This window comes from Anastrepha obliqua, chromosome 5, assembly GCF_027943255.1.
Source record: "Anastrepha obliqua isolate idAnaObli1 chromosome 5, idAnaObli1_1.0, whole genome shotgun sequence".
NCBI lineage: Eukaryota > Metazoa > Arthropoda > Insecta > Diptera > Tephritidae > Anastrepha > Anastrepha obliqua.
In genome coordinates, this window is record NC_072896.1 from 84,121,653 (window position 1) to 84,139,959 (window position 18,307).

An 18,307-nucleotide genomic window follows, 5' to 3' on the forward strand; every position below is an offset into this window, starting at 1 on the left:
CCAAAAAAAGTTTTTTATCAAAATTTAATTCTATCAAAAAAATTTTTTATACCAATTTTTTGTTTTTAATTTATAAAATTTGATTTTATAAAACTATGGTACTTGTAGTTTTTATATACTTTAATTTCAGGTAACTTTAAGAATTTTGTCAAAAAAAAATTATTTTTAAAATTTGAAACCATGCAATTGTTTTTCCTTGTTCACTCCTTTCGGGAGCATAGGGCCTCGACAAGACTTGTCTTGCGTTGGTTTCGTAAATCTATCTGATTTCTGACAGGGTAGGTGATTAGCCTGCCTTGCTGCAGGCAAATATAATATTATTATTTGAAAATAGATTTATTAATTTTAAGCTCTTTTTTTAATATTAAAAACAAAAATCTTAAAAAGTGTTATTTTAGGTTATAAATATATATAGGTTAATAATATATACCTACCTATAATACAATATATATATTTTTTATGACAACTGGTTTAGAATTTTTTACTTTGAATACTAATATCCAATAATCCTAACGTAATGTGATATTTAAATTTTATAAACTTTCATTTCATTAACATTAAAAATTCTTAAAATTCTTAATTTTATGAACTTTAATTTATTTTTGGTAAATTTCTTTTTTTTTGACTCAGAGTATTAAAAAGAAAAAATGAAGCAAAATGGTGTTTTGAAAATCAAACAAATATTATTTTTTTCCAGTTCTTGTTGAGTAATTTTCAATAAAATTTTTTATAGATTTTTTTTTTGAATAACATTCTTTTAATTTTTTTTTTAATATATTTTCAATGCTCATTCGAAATCAAATTTTATAAAATAAAAAATACTGGATTGTTATTGAGCAAAAACTCTAAAAAAAAGCCAACTGGAAATGGAACTTTCAGAAAAAAATTATTTGAAATTAAGTTTTCCAAAACGTAAAAAATATAATTTTGCCAGTTGCTTATCCTGAATGAGGTTGGTTTTAGCTTTTAAAGGAAGAGGGCTAAACGACTAAAGCTTGTGTTTCGTAATACTAAAAGCAAAAATCTAAACTAAAGGTATTCCTAAATTCTATTACATAAATTTTTTTTAAAATGAACTCAAAAAATGTTATAAAAAAAAAAAATGTTTTCGAAATTTTTATCAAAATTTGTTAAGTAAAAGTTAGGCATAATTTTTGAAAACTTCGGTTTTTTATCGATCTACAGAAATTAGGCAACTGGGCTGAATAGGCAAATATCTGCTGTGCAGTAAAATGAAAATAGTCACTAAAAAACTTGAATTTGCGCCATGCACTTATTCTTCATATATTCACAGCTATGGCGAAATACTTTTTTGTATAAAAAAGCTCATTTCATTTAAATTCAATCTTTAAAAATCCTATTTGCCTACTTTATTGGTTTCAACCAGGCCGCCATTGTAGCAGCCAACTCCTGACGCAGTTGACCTGAATTTTGCCACTGCTGCTGTTGCTGCTGTTGTTGTAACGCACTTATACAACCATTCTTGGTGAGTTTTGTTTGTACGAAACAGGATAATGGTCGTGCGCGTCGTTCATTCGATTTGTTGTTGCAATCGTGCAACATATCCGCATAGGCTTCCACATATTCGGAATGGCGCCGGTGTACCGCAAAATTGTCCACGAAGCCCGAGTTGCGTATGCCACCATCAGCATCGACAACAATCTGCACTGCGCCTGGCTGCGCCACACCACTCTGAACAATGCCTTTGCCACTGCCATTCCGATGGCAATTTAGGACGAGTTGACTGCCACTGTCTGTGCTGCTGCAACGCGTCAACAGCTGCGGCTGGGAGGTTGTTAAATTATCTAAAATACTGCAACCGGATGTGTGCGACATTTTAAATGGTGCAAGCAATTGATTTACTTGTTCTTTTATTCGATTTAGTTGAATTTTTTCTTTTTATATTGGAAACTTGGAAAAATTTTGTGCGCGTAGTTTTATGTATTTTGTTACATTGTTGGCGATTGTACGCAAGGAAGCGTACCGACTTTTGTTTGTTTTTGATATGATTTTAAATTCACGAAAGTGACACTTGGGGTATAACTTGTTTTTATTTTGTGGATGAGGCTCCTTGCACGATTTATTTTTGTACGAAATAAGTTCTTATACTTTTTATGATTTTCACACCAATCATTGTTTGTTTTGCTCTTAAGTTTTTATCACTTTTTAAATGAAGGATATTGCCGTATATTATAATCGTTGACCCTTTATTTAAGAGACATATTTTTGAAGCCTTTAAAATTTAATTTGCCGCTTGTCCAGAACATTCAACTTGCGCCCATCAACAAACACTGAACTCTGTTCGCCATCTCAACTATGTTTACACTTAAAGTTTTGCTATTCTTCTTTGGCTGCCAAGTACATTGTTCTGTGCGCTTCGAACTTAAATGCCGCCTGCTGCCTCTCGCCTGCTGCCTTTTGCCTACTACCTTGGTTAGGCCGCGCGTTGTGTGAGTGAATGCCTGCTAGAATGTGTGGCTAAAGTGAATCTTCTTGACTGTGTGAATGTGTGGTGATGTGGTCGTGTAGTGGTGAGGTGGCAGGGCGTCAGTGGGATGGCATGGCACATAGCCTGTTAGTGACTTTGAATGGCTTGTAATGATACGCCGGCGAATCTCGTCATGTCTTGAGATTCTGCTCAGCCTCAGTTAAGTGCGCATAACGAAATGTTGCTGATGACGTTCTTGACAGTGTTGGCGTTAGCCAGTGTCGATGATAACGTCATGATTAAGAATGCAAGAATATACAAATCTAACTATGTTTAGCAGTAGCTGATGATAATTATGCTATTGATGCAGCTAAAGTAGAGCTTCGACTAATAAACTTGCTTTACTCACTGACTATCCCAGATTTGAGCGGATTTGCTTTTATAATGATAAATTTTTGCGCTGTATGCTTCTACTTTTGCTGCATTACGCACATTTCCATATCATTTAATGGACCCCAGTGCACATGTGAATGGCCGGCAATCAACATGCATTTTAACACATACATACACACTTATTTATCTAGGTGCATACGAGATAATACGCACATATGTAGCTCAAGTGATTTGTGTTTGATACAACTGTGAAAAAAGGAGGTTCTCAATTCGCTGTGATAATTCGCGCCTTTGATTCGCCACTTCTCTGCTCTCAATATCTAGGCTCTGCTCACTTGATGAAAAACATGGCAACAACAAAGTTATTGAGTAAGGAGAGTTTCATTAGATCACATTTACTCGTATACATGGGTACTTTTGTTGCTTTAACTTTCCAAATGCTCTCTTTATGTTCCCGTTGTGTTCACACTCCTTGCAATTGTTATTTTTTATCATACAGCCAAAAACAACATTAAGGAAAATAAGAACACAGAGGATCTTGACACTGTACGAACATCAGAAGTAACGAGTTGAAGCAACAAATATTTCCCTATATGAACGCCCTCTTACTAATGCTCACTAAGTGCTTCCAGAAAATGTGATTTTTTCAGCGCTTCCAAGATATGTTTATTTTTATTAGTTGCTATATTTGTCCGCGACCTGCAAACGTTTGGCGGATCGAAATATATACCTGTATAAAGTGAGTGACAGAATGAAGAGGCCACCATATATTATTAAGTTTTAACTACTTTTTTCAAATTGTTATGTTTTTACAAAAATATATTTCATTCAATAAGAAAAACCAAACATAACCAAGTTTCAAACTTATTTTGAGCATTCAACAAATTTGAATTTTGAAAAAAAAATTTGGGTAGCCAGTTCTGAAGCCTGTAGAATTATAGTATAAAAATGTAAATTTGAAGTGGCTCGGGTTTCTCGTTGATTTTCGATAACTTTTCTCTCCCGACATTTTTTCTTATATACATACATAATAATATTTTTGTTCAAATTAATTTGAACTATTTTCTTTTTATAAAAATATATTTCACTCAATAAGAAAAACCAAACATAATCAAGTTTGAAATTTTGTTAAAATTGTTTGAGCATTAAACTAATTTCCATCAAAATTCACACTTTTCATACAGAATTTTTGGAAAATTTTTGGGTTGACAGTTTTGAATAGAATAGGCTATTCTGGTATGAATAAGTGTAAAATTGAGGTGGCTTGGGTTTCTCGTTGATTTTCGAAAACTTTTCACTTTGACCGCTTTGCGGATATCCTCCCGAAATTTTTTGTTTTACATAAATAATTGCTTTTTACACCCTTTTTGGGTGTTTGGCCGAGCTCTTCCTCCATCTGGATGTTGTTCCAAAATTGGAGGGAGCTACAGTTTTAAGTTTTTATTTTCGTTATTCTAAATTTATCGTTAAAAAAACAATACATGTTAGTTTTTAAGACTAGGTGTAATGAATAATTATTAAATACGTTTCAATAAAAAAAAAACAAAAATTTATGAAGAACTTTTTCATGATAGAATTCTACTCGGATGTTTGCCATTGTCTGTCGAGAAGCGACCACTATGAGAACTTTCTTCTTCGTATTCTTATAAATGCGCAACATCTTCTCGAAAAAAAATTATCAAAAATCAATGAATGCATGACATTTTTTACAAGGGGAGAAAATGTGTCTGGGCGAAGAAAGCTAGTAAAGATAAGTGCCACTTTTTTCCTGAGAAGGGTTTTATTAAGACACGCATATGCACTCAGTTGGTTGAGTGTAGTGCCTCAACTTTGACACCTATGGGTGTACGCTGCCGTGTTAATGCCCCAGTTCAAAATATTGCCATAAATAGTACGCGTCACTCTTTTAATTGAAAAAAACTGTGCCAGCGTAAGAGGAAGAGTAAATAAATAGTTGGTATTCGTGAACAGTGGCAATGAGAGTAGGATCGATTTTTTAAATTTCGCTTTTGTGTGATATTAAAAAAAGAAGAAAGTACAAAGAAAAACTTTATGAAAACTTTATTTAATAATAGGCTTCAAATTTTTCAAAACTTGAGCTCGACACATAAGTTGTGTAATACCTTTGCATAATACTAGGACTAAATATAGGATTAAAAATAACAAATTCGTACATATATTAATTAAAAAAAAATTTGTTAACAAAGTTCCAGCTCCGGAAAGCAATATACTCTCATATTGCACCTACAGAGCTCTCAGAAGAGCAGTATAAAACGCGGAAGGTCTCTAAGAAAATGGATTATTGATATCCAGGAATACCCACGACCAATAAGTACTAGAAGGAGCGATGCAATGAACCGAGACATATGGAGAGATATTTTAAAGGAAGCACTGGCTCACTAAGCATTACTGACACATCAGCACTTGCAACAATGCTAAATCTGTACCCGAAAGAATAAAAATATAGGACTTAGCAGATACTCAGCGTAATACAGCTATCGACCTAACCATCCAATCGACAATATTATTTAATATATAAAGACTTAACGGCAACTTGGACTATGAAGGCACCGCCGGCTTGCCTGAAAAATAGCTCAAATGTGATATTAGAGAAGAGTTTAATGGAAGCAAGGACTTTGATTTAATCACCATGCTTGCAACTGCTTCCCACACGAATCTAAAATAACTGAATTATTGGCAGTTGGTCTATCTTGTCTTGAGTTTGATCGTCAACAGTTGCGAAATCTTTCAAAGGCTAGATGATCACTTTAGCCAAAACAGAGAAGTGTTCGCAGCCAAGCTTGCTTGATTGGCGCGAGAACCGCTTAAGCGATTTTGGCCGAGCTAATCGAAGTGCACCAGTCATTTCACCAAGGGGAACCAAGTCCTTCCTGGTCTTCCCATCACAAAGGGCATCTTCCTATTCCTGTGCTACTACCAGCAGGAAAGGCATCAAATACTTTTAGAGCTGGAGCGTTTGTATCCATTCGGACGATATGCAGTAATTAGCAGAGGCGCTAGATTGATTTCCTGCACTATGACTTTGCCACCACTGTCCATCGTCCACCGTCCATCGTCTGTTCAAGTGAAAGTGCCCAAAAATCTTTCACAGAATATTTCTCTCAAACACTCTAAAGGCCGGCTCATCGGATGTTATCACCGTGAAAGCTTCTGCACCATACAATAGGCTGGCATCATGAGTGACTTAAAAAGGGTGATTTTTGTTTATCGAGTGAGAACTTTTAACTAAATTCTCTACTCAGTCCAAAGTAGAAATTATTGGCAAGAATGATTCTTCATTGGACTTCAAGGCTGACATTATTATTGGCGTTAGTGCTGGTTTCCTAATGAAGGAACTCTGTTACTATTGTTGCTGATAGGAGATGTTTCATTTTGTTTCGCAGCCGAGCTAACCAGTTTTGAATCTTAATTGACGGCTAGGAAATCGTCAAAGCAGTAGTAGCTGCCCTAACCAATTCGATATGTATACGACAATATGGGGCCAAGCTCTTCTTCTTGATTGGCGCGATAATCGCAGGAGGATGGTACCGTGTGTAGAAGTCTACGCAAGTGGGGTGATTGCCATTCACTTGGGAGTGGCCAGGACGATTCTTATGCATGCGGCCCAAGCAGCTCACAACTTCCGGGCTTCGCCCAAGTATCCTCTGGGTAGTTCCCGAACATCCGTTCGAGAGCGAGTTAACGTAAGAAGGCGAAACATCTCAAAGTATCTGGTTGTGCGCTGGGCCTGGGACCTGCCACGTAAAAATCCTTCCCCAATAAAAAAAACAGGTTATAGTTACATGGCATAAACGAGAATGAGAGAGTCAACGTATTACACATCTACCTTTGAGTTTAGGCACCAGTTCTGGCCCCTATAAAATCAGTTTTGATTAGCCAATTTTACTTAACCTCTACTAAAACTCTGAAAATTTGTTTATAATTGGTTTTCCAAGTTCAAGTTTTAATGAAAGCTTTGAAAATTACAATTAGGAATTCATTTGACAAAACTTGAAAAAAAATTTTGGAATGCTTCCAAAATTACTGGATATTAAATCGCGCCGAGTCTGAATTACCTCAAAATGGTATTGTGTTGCTTTTTAACTCCGCCTCTGGAATTTAAGTGCAAAGATATGACGTCGTCAAGTACAAATAAACAGAAGTTTTCAACTATTGATGAAAAAATGTGAATAAACGAACAAATAAACTCTCGACTTTTTTATTACTTTTATTTCTCTTTGTACCGTTTGAACAGTTCACTTTCATGTTCGTTTGAGTGCAAATTCATATGTATGTGTGTATGTATGTAAATGTGTATTACGTGCAGATAAATCGATTGGTGTTGGACTCGAATTTGACTAATGAATTTGCAACCAGCAGTGGTTGGAGTATTTTTGTTTTCATTGCAAGTAACAGGGGAAAATTTATTTATATTTCTACCAAAGTGGCGAAGCGTTAGTCATCAATCAGTCATAAAAAAGAAAGTGTGTGGTAGTTCACGGAACCCGCACGATTGAAGTGAAACTTCTTTTATCAACAAATCAATAATTTAACTATTATTTCAATATAATGCATGCAGAAGTCATGGAAAGCATGGAATGGAATTTTATTAAACAGAATTATTTATTTATTTTAATATAAAAAGAAATGAATTTATTGTACTCAATTACATTTGGTTCTCGGCATTGTCATTATCATTATTGGATTCGTTTTCCAAAAATGAAACAAGGGCTTTATGGTAACTGAAATACGTAAAAAATGATCTACATTCTAATCTATCAAGGTATCGATGAAATACTGCATCAATGGTAGTTCCGCATCTTGTTGTTGGTACTACAAATTATCACTTATCGTACAACCGGAGGATTCACTGTCACGGTGTTCAACAGTAGCTCTTAATTTTTTACGCTCCAAATACTCACGTTGCCGTTCAGCACCTGTTTTCGGTTTCCGTTTTTGTTGATTTGATGCCATATTTAACAGAAATCAATCAACAAAACAAAATATGTTTGTAAGATTTGCTCGAAACTACACACACACTCTATGACGCGTCTCGCGTTACTAATATAATATTGTGTTTGGGATAACTGTCAACTGTTTCCACCGAAATGCGTTCGCAAAGTGTATGGTCTTTGGTATGGTAAACAGATTTATGATACATTATTTTGCGGCGACAGCACAGCGCGATAGCCCAGCGGCTAGCAATGTGGGCTTCCGATCCGAAATCCTTGGTTCGAATCACAAGAAAATTTTTTTTTTTTTTTTTATGCATTTATTTCATTTTGTTTTATGATATGTTTATGAGCAGATTTTTTTCATGGCAGAAATACACTCGGAGGTTTGCCATTGCCTGCCGAGGGGCGACCGCTATTAGAAAAATGTTTTCATTAATTTTGCTTTCACCGAGATTCGAACCAACGACCTCTCTGTGAATTCCGAATGGTGATCACGCACCAACCCACTCGGCTACGGCGGCCGTCAATCAAATGTCATATTTACAAATTACATTCGATAAGAATGCAATAATAAACGACCGCATTACATTCACGACGACACGCCACGCCAGTCTTTTAACAGATGGCGCTGGCATAGCGTGAGTTTTACGTAGTTTAGCGTAGTTTTACTCCTCACAGCGTTTCATCCACGCCACGCTTTTAACAGATGGCGCTGGCGTAGCGTCACATATCGATGAAACGCTATGGTTTTACTCCTCACAGCGTTTCATCCTTCGAGACAAAAGAAGTTTCACTTCAATAATCGTAGGAGTGATGTTTTGATAAAAATATCAAATCGTACGTAAATTATAAAGAACGCAAAAATATCTGGAAAACGGACATCGTTTGAGGGGGCCCAGTCGGTCTATTATAGTTATAAAAAAAAGAAAAAATGTGCACCAGAAATGTTTTATTGAATCCGACAAACTAAGTTTTGCAAAATTACAATTATACTGCAGAAGTTGTTCGAAAGAAACTTTTGCTCTCTGCACAGCATATTGAAAAGCGGTTATTTTTTACTAAAATGGACTCAGCTCAACCAGACAGCTACTGGGATGATATGATATTCTGAGATGATACTAAAATTATGCTGAAATACAACGATGGACGCAATAGAGTGTGGATGCAGCCATTAAAAGCACTGGAATTTTATACCGACAGTGAAATTTGGCAAGCATTGGCTGCTTGGTTGACAACAAAGCGCAGTTTAAATTCTACCAGAACTCCGATCCACCATATAAAACTAATATATATATTGGACACACCAGACCAAAGCCCGGATATTAAACCAATACAAAATTTGTGGACATATTTAAAGAAAAAGTTGCAAAACAAAACCTCTCAAAAGGTCGACCAGAGCTCAAAAACGTTACTTTCGAGAAATACAGCAAGGTACCCATGGACTATAATGTTTAAAAATTGATTAATTTTATAAGAAGCACTATAAGATATTATAGATGCTCGGGGTAGTCTACAAAGTACTGATGCACATTTCATTTTCTAAAACATATAATTTAAAGCTACTAATTTATTCTTCTCCTTGATTGGCGCGGTAACCGCTTACGCGATTTTGCGGAGTTTCTTCCGTCGTTTTTTTCTTCTGCTAACCTCCGCCAGTTGGAAACACTAAGGGAAGCCAAGAGCCGGAGCGTTTGTATCCATTCGGACGACATGACCCGGCCAACGTAGCCGCTGGATCTTTATTCGCTGCTCTATGTCTATGTCGTCGTAAAGCTACTATACTCGCCGTCGCCAACGTGCAAAGGTCCAAAAATCTTGAGCAGAATCTTTCTCTCCAATACTCCAAGGGACTCCTCATCATCGAAATATCTCCATTTTCTACTATTGGCTTATAAATTATGTATATTAGTCAAAAAAACAAAATAACCATAGGTTGAAAGAAAACCATGAGAAAAATTTACTTAAAACTCTTTATCTATGATCCATGTTTTTGTTCCCCATCAGCTTATGAAACATCTTGGATTGAGCTAACGAAGACCTAAAGACTTCGTCAGTTATCTAAGAAATTCCTAATTTCATTTCAATTTTTTTTCACAGATATTTTTAATGAAATTACGCATTTTGTAGATGTTCTTTCGGGACAATCATGAGAACCTGTGAAGGAACTGGTCTTTCATCGCCTGTGAGCGTTTCTTTATACCATTTAAACCACTTGCGCCACTCACAAATTTGCATCTAGGACAAGGAATTATTACTTCCAGTTTCTTGAAGTATTTCTTGTGTTTACTAAGTTTAACACAAATTCCGATCATAGGTCTTAGTTTGAAGCTAATTTGAAGACCGCAGAACAAAACATACTACATTTTCATCCAAGTTTTATATTTAGTTATTTACTGTATGGCGAGGTAGCTACCGGTAGATTACTATAGCGAATTCAAAATTTTTTCAAAAGAGAAGTTCTTCATATTTATTTTTAAACCGCTCCTTTTTTTAAATGGACCGGGTGTACTTATAATTCTGTAGAAAATCCGTTATAAAAATGTGTCTGGTACAGTTAGCACACAAAAATACTGAAATCGAATGTCGCTTACATGGAACTAAAAAAATGTTTTCTCATTAGAGTGAGCGTTGAAGGGGAATCAAAATCTTCTGCCGCTTTGAACTTTTGTTTATCGTCTTTTTCTTTAATGGAGAATCATATTCGCCCTCGAAACTCTACATGAATACTGCAAACTTCGAATTTCACTCGATTAATCAAAAACAGACTAGTTGAGAACTAAATGCAAAATACCATTTTTACTCACTAGCTCCAGTCTTCCCTACTGGTTATGTAGCCATACACACACACGCACATGCATGGGTTAGGGGCTCATGCGAGCATGAACTGTAATTAAATTGATAGCATGGAATCGCGTTGTCTGCCAGCTGCATACTTATCGACATTGTTGTTACTTGCAATTACGTACTCTTACAAACATACATACATACACACAAGTAGGTATGCATGCAGGTATGTGTGTGCGTGTGCCAGCATTTACGAATACTTGGAACGTTTTGTCGGCGCTTCGTAAAGATATTAATTGAATTAACAACATGATGCTGTGAGTTGTGTGCGCGAAAATTACAACAACACTAACAAATACAATAAATGCACAATTGCATTCACGAATTAATGAAGATGGACAAGTGTTTCACAGTCTTTGTCCTCAGGCGATGCGCCTGTTGCTGAGTATTAAAAGCGAAATCATTGCAAAAGAAATAAAAAGAAAGGACAAGAATATGAAAAATAATTCTAGGAGTATAAGGTTACAAGCTTTGTTGCAGACTTTGTGGGTGTGGGTGGAACTTTGTGGCAGTTGCACTCTCTTCGACGTTGCCACAGTGGGATATTGCTATATGTAGGTACATATTTTTAAGAAAAGTATTTATTTATTTATTTTGTGTTAATTTTAGGGGCATTTCGGGGAATCGCTTTAGCAAATATGTTTAAAAGTTCAATAGAGAACAAAGAAAAAAATACAAAATCAGTAAGTAAAAATCAAAAATTAGTTAATGAAAAAAAATTAAATAAATAGTAGATAGTAAAAAGTTATTAGGTGCGCAACTAAGTTCCCGCTGTTTGTCAATAAATGCCGCCAGTCGATTCTATCATAACCTAAACGTCATAAACCAAGCTTAGACATATGGTCAACAAACTGCTTCGACACACTACTGGTTTTGTTTTTGTATCATATACTTTTGGTTTTGTGAAAATGTCTGATTTCGTTCCGAATAATCGTCATTTGCGGGAAGTGTTGATTCTTCTCTTTCATTCGAAAAAAAGCGGCGGCTGTACCGCATCGAGAGTTATACAAAGTTTATGGAGATGCTGCTTTAAGTGAAAGAACGTGCCGAGATTCGTTTCATCGCTCCAAAGATGGTGATTTTGATGTTGACGACTGTCCGCGTGAAGGAAGGCCAAAAACCTTCGAAGACGCTGAATTGGAGGCATTGCTCAATGAGGATCCGTGTCAAACGCAAGAAGAGCTTTCTTCAGTATTACGAGTTAGCCGCCAATCCATTTCCAAGTGATTGCATGCTTTGGGAATGATTCAGAAACAGGGGACTTGGGCGCCTTAAAACCAAGGGATGTTGAACCTCGTTTTTTCGCCTGTGAACAACTGCTGAAGTGGCAAAAAAGGCAATAAAGGAAAAGGTTTTCTTCATCGCATCGTGATGAAAAATGGATTCAATATAGCAATCCATAGAAAAGAAAGTCATGGGGACTGCCCGGTCATGCTTCTACGTCGTTGCCTCGGCGGAATAATCACGCTGCGAAGGTTATGCTATGTATCATATTTCACTCCGGATTCAGTTCTACCCGTAAGTCGGCATATTTAGATTTTGTAGTGCGATGCACCACGAATTCATTCCGGAAGGAGAAATGCTCAATAAACTAATTTTTGGGATATCTGCCTAAGATCATCGTCAAAAAAAAAAAAATTGTTTCGTGGACTCTATATCGTTGATTCTGCACGTCGACAACCTATCTTGGCTTACAGCAGACATTGAATGAGTTTAAAATAATAAAAGAAGTTTAAAAATACAAAAAAAAAAAAACCATAATTGTTAGCCATCAGTTACTGTGATTTTACTTCGTTCGATTTTTCGAAGCTGAAATTACTGCGCCGGATACTCGTTTTGAGTCTATTCATTCTATATAAAAAAATTCACTGGCAGACGAAAACGGAAACTAAAATTAAGAACCTAAACTGAAGAATTGAAAAGTCGAAAAAAAGTATAGACAGCTACTCAATTTCATCAATAGTCAAAAATTCTACATCTTTTTAATCATAAATTAAAATTTTTGTTCTGAAAATATTTTTAAGGGATTGAGGTGCCATAAGAAATATATCTAGCTGGCAGCTCTACATTACTGCTCTACTCTCAAACTTCGATATTCAACCACTTCAAGTTTTTCATAAACTATTCTCAACAAAGTTTATGTGAAGGTGTCCCTGCCTGGTAGTTTAAATGTTGTACTGATGGCAGTTGCCGCAAAATAGCAATAATAGCACACATACACCCATACCAGTTTCTGCAGAGTTTCTGGGTTGCATAGAGTGTAGCGCAGCAGAACAATTTGAAAAAAATATAAACAAGTTTTCTTACAAATAGTCCCTCTACACACTTCGGTCGCTATAGTCGCCTGTGTGTGTGTGTATCGCAAGCTTTTTTGAAGCACGTGGGTTCGATGTCAAACTGCATTATATGTATGCAAAAACTGTCTATCTGTTGCAGGTAAGGAGCAGAAAGCTGACATATTGCAAGTTTAGCTATTTAAAAATTCACATTCTTTCCGGTTAGTTCAATTCATAAGGAAGAAGTTATTTAGAAGGTTGCCACGTGAGACAGTGATCGGCAATGCATTCTTGAAGCATTTCACATTGCAGCGGTCGACTTGGATATAGGCGGTAAACAGCTTTTAGTAAAATCACAAATTTGGTTTTGAAATGATAACTAAGTATATTTTCCCTCGAATTGAAGGATTCCTCAATCCACGTTTTCTTTCGTCTTTCTCAAGCTACCTCCGACTTTACGGCGCCCACTTCTCGCACTTTAGATGACTAACAAATCCATAGGAAACTATTCATATTATCTACCAATAATTTAGTTGCCGATGGAAGGAGAAGTATGTCAAAGACCTTCACAAGCCGTGCCGAAGCAAAACCAAAACCACTCGGGTTCCCTTTTTAATTTTTTTTTTAAATCTACCCGGCTTCCGAAGAAATCTGTGTAGGTCTTGTGGGGCCAAGGCTGGGCAAACGCACAGAGAGTGGTCCGCCATCTCATCCTCCTCCCCACATGCTGGGCAGAGTGCACTGTCTGAGATGCCCACCTTTTCCATGTGCTTTGCTCATAGAAAGTGGCCCATCATCAGTCCCACCAGCTGCCTACAGTCCCCTCTGCTTAGTGACAGGAAGAACTGCGGCAGACGGTTGGACATGACAGGTAACATCAGTTGTGTCCATCTGCAGCCTCTCTCAGACTGCCAAGCTGTGGGTTAAAGTAACTTGTTTGCTAAACGTGGCTTAGATGGCTGCAGAAGGGAATGGCAGAACGGACTCCGGGCCAAGGAAGTTGGCCGCAGAGCACATTCTGACTATATAAATACTTAAGTACTTTCTTTCCGATAGATTATTAATAAGTCCTAAGATGGTCCAAACGATAGGCAAAATGAAGTACCGCCTGATATCAAACTGTCGGTCACGTCACTATTGACAGTTAATGACTTCGAGGTTATAAGAGACTTCGTTTATCTAGGAACCAGCATTAACACCAATTAAAGTGTCAGCCTTGAAATCCAACGGATAATCTCAATTGCCCACAAGTGCTACTTTGGACTACGTAGGCAATTTTGTAGTAAAGTCCTCTCTCGAGGAACAAAACTAACACTCTACAAGGCTCTCATCATACCTGTCTTATCGTATGGCGTAGAAGCGTGGACGATGGCAACATCCGATCAGGCGTCACTTGGAGTGTTTGAGAGAAAGATTATAAGTACCATAAGCGATGGAACAATGAGCTGTTTGAGCTTTACGATGGTATAGACATGGTGCAGGGAATAAAAATCCAAAGCCTCCGTGAGCTAGGTCATGTCATCCTACTGTATTCATGGCTCTGAAAGTTTCCGATTCGGTACCAGTTAGTGGTAGCAGAAAAAGGGGAAAGTCTCATCTCTGTGGGTAAAATCAGGTAGGACTTGGCTTAACTTGGTGTGTCCAACTGGTGCCGGTTAGCTTAGTTAAGCTCGTCAGTTAAGACGGTCAGCGCCTCTCTATACGGTTCGTTCAGTTCTATCAGAGCTCCAGCTCGCAAAACCTCTGAATAGCGCCTACAAGTCACCAACATTTTTAGCACTAGTGAAGCTTTCGCCTGCTAGTCTGAATGGATACAAATGCTCCGGCTCTAAAAGTATTCCATGCGGTACCAGCTGGTGGAAGCGCATAAAGAGGAAGGCCTCCTTTGCGTTTAGCACAGATTAGTTTTAAGCTCGGTTATGGTTATCGTAAGTGGTTATCGCCCTAACGAAGAAGAAAATGGTAACTGCCTCGCTATATGGTTCGTTCAGTTCTATGAGTGTCTCGAGCCGGAAGTCCACCGATTGTGAATGGTCACAAACTGCACCTGCAAGTCACCGACATTTTTGCTGGCAGTACATTTTTCGTCTGCTTGTCAGCTGATAAAACTTGTCGACACCGAGTCATGGTCAATGGATAGTAGCGGACTGAGGTAAGGTCTATATTGTCGCCACTACTACATATAACTGCTACTAATCTTCCGGAGGAGCAACTGGATCAGCCACATCGAGTCGGCAGAACGCATGGCCACTGCTTATAATGTGTGGCGCTCTGCTAACCGATATCGGAATGTCCATCTAATAGGATTAGCAGGTATGTAACTGCCTCAGTCTGACTTCCTTAGGCTTCGGTTCCCAAAAAAGCACTAGAAAAATTTCCATTGGTACTACCCTGCAGCCAGCTCTCATCACCCGCTGGTGACCTGAAGCCACTAGTACCGATCGTGCTGTGATCGCCTAATCAGAGTAAACAAAGTTGTGGAGGTATTTCAGCGATTAACTACTAGGCTGTTAGCTCGGTTAGAGGAACTAGGATGTCTAAATTAAGAAGTAAAGCATTTCTGCATATTTTGTAAATTTTATTATAATTTAGAAGCTTTATGTGCATATCTAAAGTATTTTTCAATCACCAGTAGTTACTGCAACAGTGGCTAAAAATTATTGCGTGCGTACTTTTCGAATTTATGACCTTTTAGCTAGGTTCATTTAAATCCAATTTAAGACGACTTTATTCATTGATTTTATATGATTTGCATATCAGTTCAATGAATTATCGGTTTGTAAGCTAATTTCTGGAGAATGACGTGAATGTATGACGTAAATTCTATAGATACTTGAAATAAATATTTTAGAACTTTAGGAATGGATGTGAGGAGCTTTTGAAAAAAAAAATATTAGTACATACATAATAGTTCAACACATGTTCAAAAACGTATTTTTTATGAGCAGAATATTTATACTTATATACAACAACAAGCACATAAATTGCACGTAATGTGAACGCTCGCCTTTTGGTTTCCTATCAAATATTTAAAGGATTTAAAATTATTTCCATTACTTCCAACATTGTGTAGTTTTCGCAGCTGTTTGTTGTTGCTGTTATGCTTAAGGAAACTTACATATCCAGTGCTGGCCATCTTCCTGTATAGGATTAGCAGAGATACAAAAAAAGGGAAAAAGCAAAAGAAGGTAAACAAGTTTTTGAATTCACTTTTGTCGACGAAGGTTTAGAATTTCCCTCTTTAAAGAAGGCAAATAAAAGATTTTTTGCTCTTCTAAAGCTGTCACGCGTTTTGTGTTGCATAATATTATATATGAATAAAAAACGAATAAGTAATGCAAAACCACAGATGAAATCCAGGCGCTGGTAGTGAAAAGTTTTGTACGCAGGAAAAAGTGAAAACTTATTGTGAAGCTCAGATAAGGATTAGATTTTACATTCTTAACTCTTTTGTTCCGAGCACCGGCAACACATTAAATACCTGTATCTTTAAATGACTCTCGAATGCTTTAAAATTATACTACATGACAACTCTGAATGTTGCTGAAAAGTAGATAAAAGTCCCTAGGTAGTAAAAGTTTAATAGCTAATCTCTTTTTCTGTCCTTGTTTGGTAATGGAAGTATCATGCATGACCATCCATTTCTTTGAGTGAGCTCAAACTGCAGCAGAAGTTAGGCCTCAGTACCTTTCAAAGTCATGTTTAAAAACGTGTAGGCTTCACTCAGGAAGAATTGATTCCGTATACTCCTTCAATGCGGTATTTAGAGTCAAAAGCAAGAATAGAAATCCAGCATCGCAAAAAATGGAGGCTGCAACTTAGTCTCTACAGTTTTAGTTACGCTGAATTTGTAATCATATTTGGATACTGAGATTTGAGAAGGGCAATTTCTGTGCTCCACATTCAATATAGAATCATGTGTTGCCCATAACGGGCAGTTTCTGCACCAGCCTAAGCCTTAGGGCGCTCTCTGCCACTCTTATTATAAATATTATGAATAAAGCAGCTTCAGTGCCTCAAGAGAAGCCCACTGACCAGAGTTCCCGAATCCTTAATGAGAAGTTAGCCTCAAGGACACTCTATCTTTCTTCTACTACATACAGATTAAGTTTTTACAGTTGACTACTGTCGGTTTTTTGTTACAGGAATGGCCACGATTTACATTTGGCTAAAGACTGTCACTCCAGCAGGATTCCTTAAATATTTTTGAGGAATATTTATGCTGCTGCAATAACAACAACAACAATAGTTTTCACAGGGACCCAAAAAAACAGTTATCATATTTTTCAAAAATAAACAAATACAACAACAGTTTTTTTAGGGACCCAAAATAAGAGTTAACGTATGACTTTTAGTTTGGGGAAAAATAAATCGATTATTTTTTCGGTAGATGGATGTAGTGATGGATATCTAGTAAAGCATCAATCAAACCAATTAAAATTTATGCTCGTTGTCAAGATGACATTTCACATTAAAAAAATTATTTTTTGTTTGTTCCATTCAGTTGTGAGTTACGGGGTGTTAACAGCGGAAGTCAACAAAAAGAAAATTCGGTATTTTTTCAGTTTTTGTTTTTTTATAAAGGCGAGAATGCAAGTCAGGCTGCTGAAATTGTGAATGGTGTTTATGGTGCCAACACTGTAACAGAAAATTACGTGCGATTTTGCTTTCGTTTTCCGTTCAGATATTTTTGATGTTAAAGGAAATGTCGATACTCTTGAAAATGTGGATAAAATCGAAGTTGGCAGATATGTTAGTAGGTGTAGCATCGCCCAGGAGCTAATGATCGACTTTAAAATGGTTTTAAATCATTTGCACAAAAATGTTACGCAAAAATAGTGGATTCTTTTTCCCAAAAATAAAAAAGTCAGGAACAAAATATTGTTGTAGACAAAAATTCCGATGTACTTGAAGTAACCAGGACCTCCTCGATAAGAATTCTGCATGCATTTTATTTTTCTCACTTTTTGAGAAAAAAATCCAATGTGAATTTGTTAAAAATTGATTAATATTTTTCCCCGCAAAAATAAAAAAATTTTTTGAATAACAAAAAATCATGGACTTAAGGATAAATAAATTAGAATTAAAAAAATTTGATTCCCCAAAAGTTTTCTCTTTCCCCCCTCTCTCCATACAAAAGTTGATATAACTTTTCCGTTTTAATACAAATTAAGAGCAGTAAATCTCATCAAAATCAGAATAAAATTTTAAATATTTTTCTTCAACGACTGAAATATGTTCCGAATTTGTAAACTCGGACAATAAATATGTTTTTCCGAATATTTCAATTCCACATCGATCTAGCGAACCACTTTTACATTAATTATTTATCCAGGTTTGAACACTAGCTTATAAATAAATTGTACTTTTGGGATGAAACAAATCGCAACGCAACATTAATACAACTTTTC

The 18,307-nt window shown here is 36.5% G+C and overlaps 1 protein-coding gene across 4 annotated transcripts in view; it reads right to left on the reverse strand.

The window, feature by feature from the left end:
- LOC129247290 (ATP-binding cassette sub-family G member 1) overlaps positions 1-18,307 on the reverse strand; it is a 110,152-nt gene that overhangs the window by 11,171 nt on the left and 80,674 nt on the right. The window contains exon 1 of one of the 4 annotated variants that reach the window (XM_054886351.1): positions 1,370-2,271. The exons of the other annotated variants lie outside the window; for them this stretch is intronic. Within the exon in view, the coding sequence (XP_054742326.1) occupies positions 1,370-1,836 (467 nt within the window). The 5' untranslated portion in view covers positions 1,837-2,271. Of the gene's footprint in view, positions 1-1,369; positions 2,272-18,307 lie in introns of those variants that run through there. 4 annotated transcript variants of the gene reach the window in all.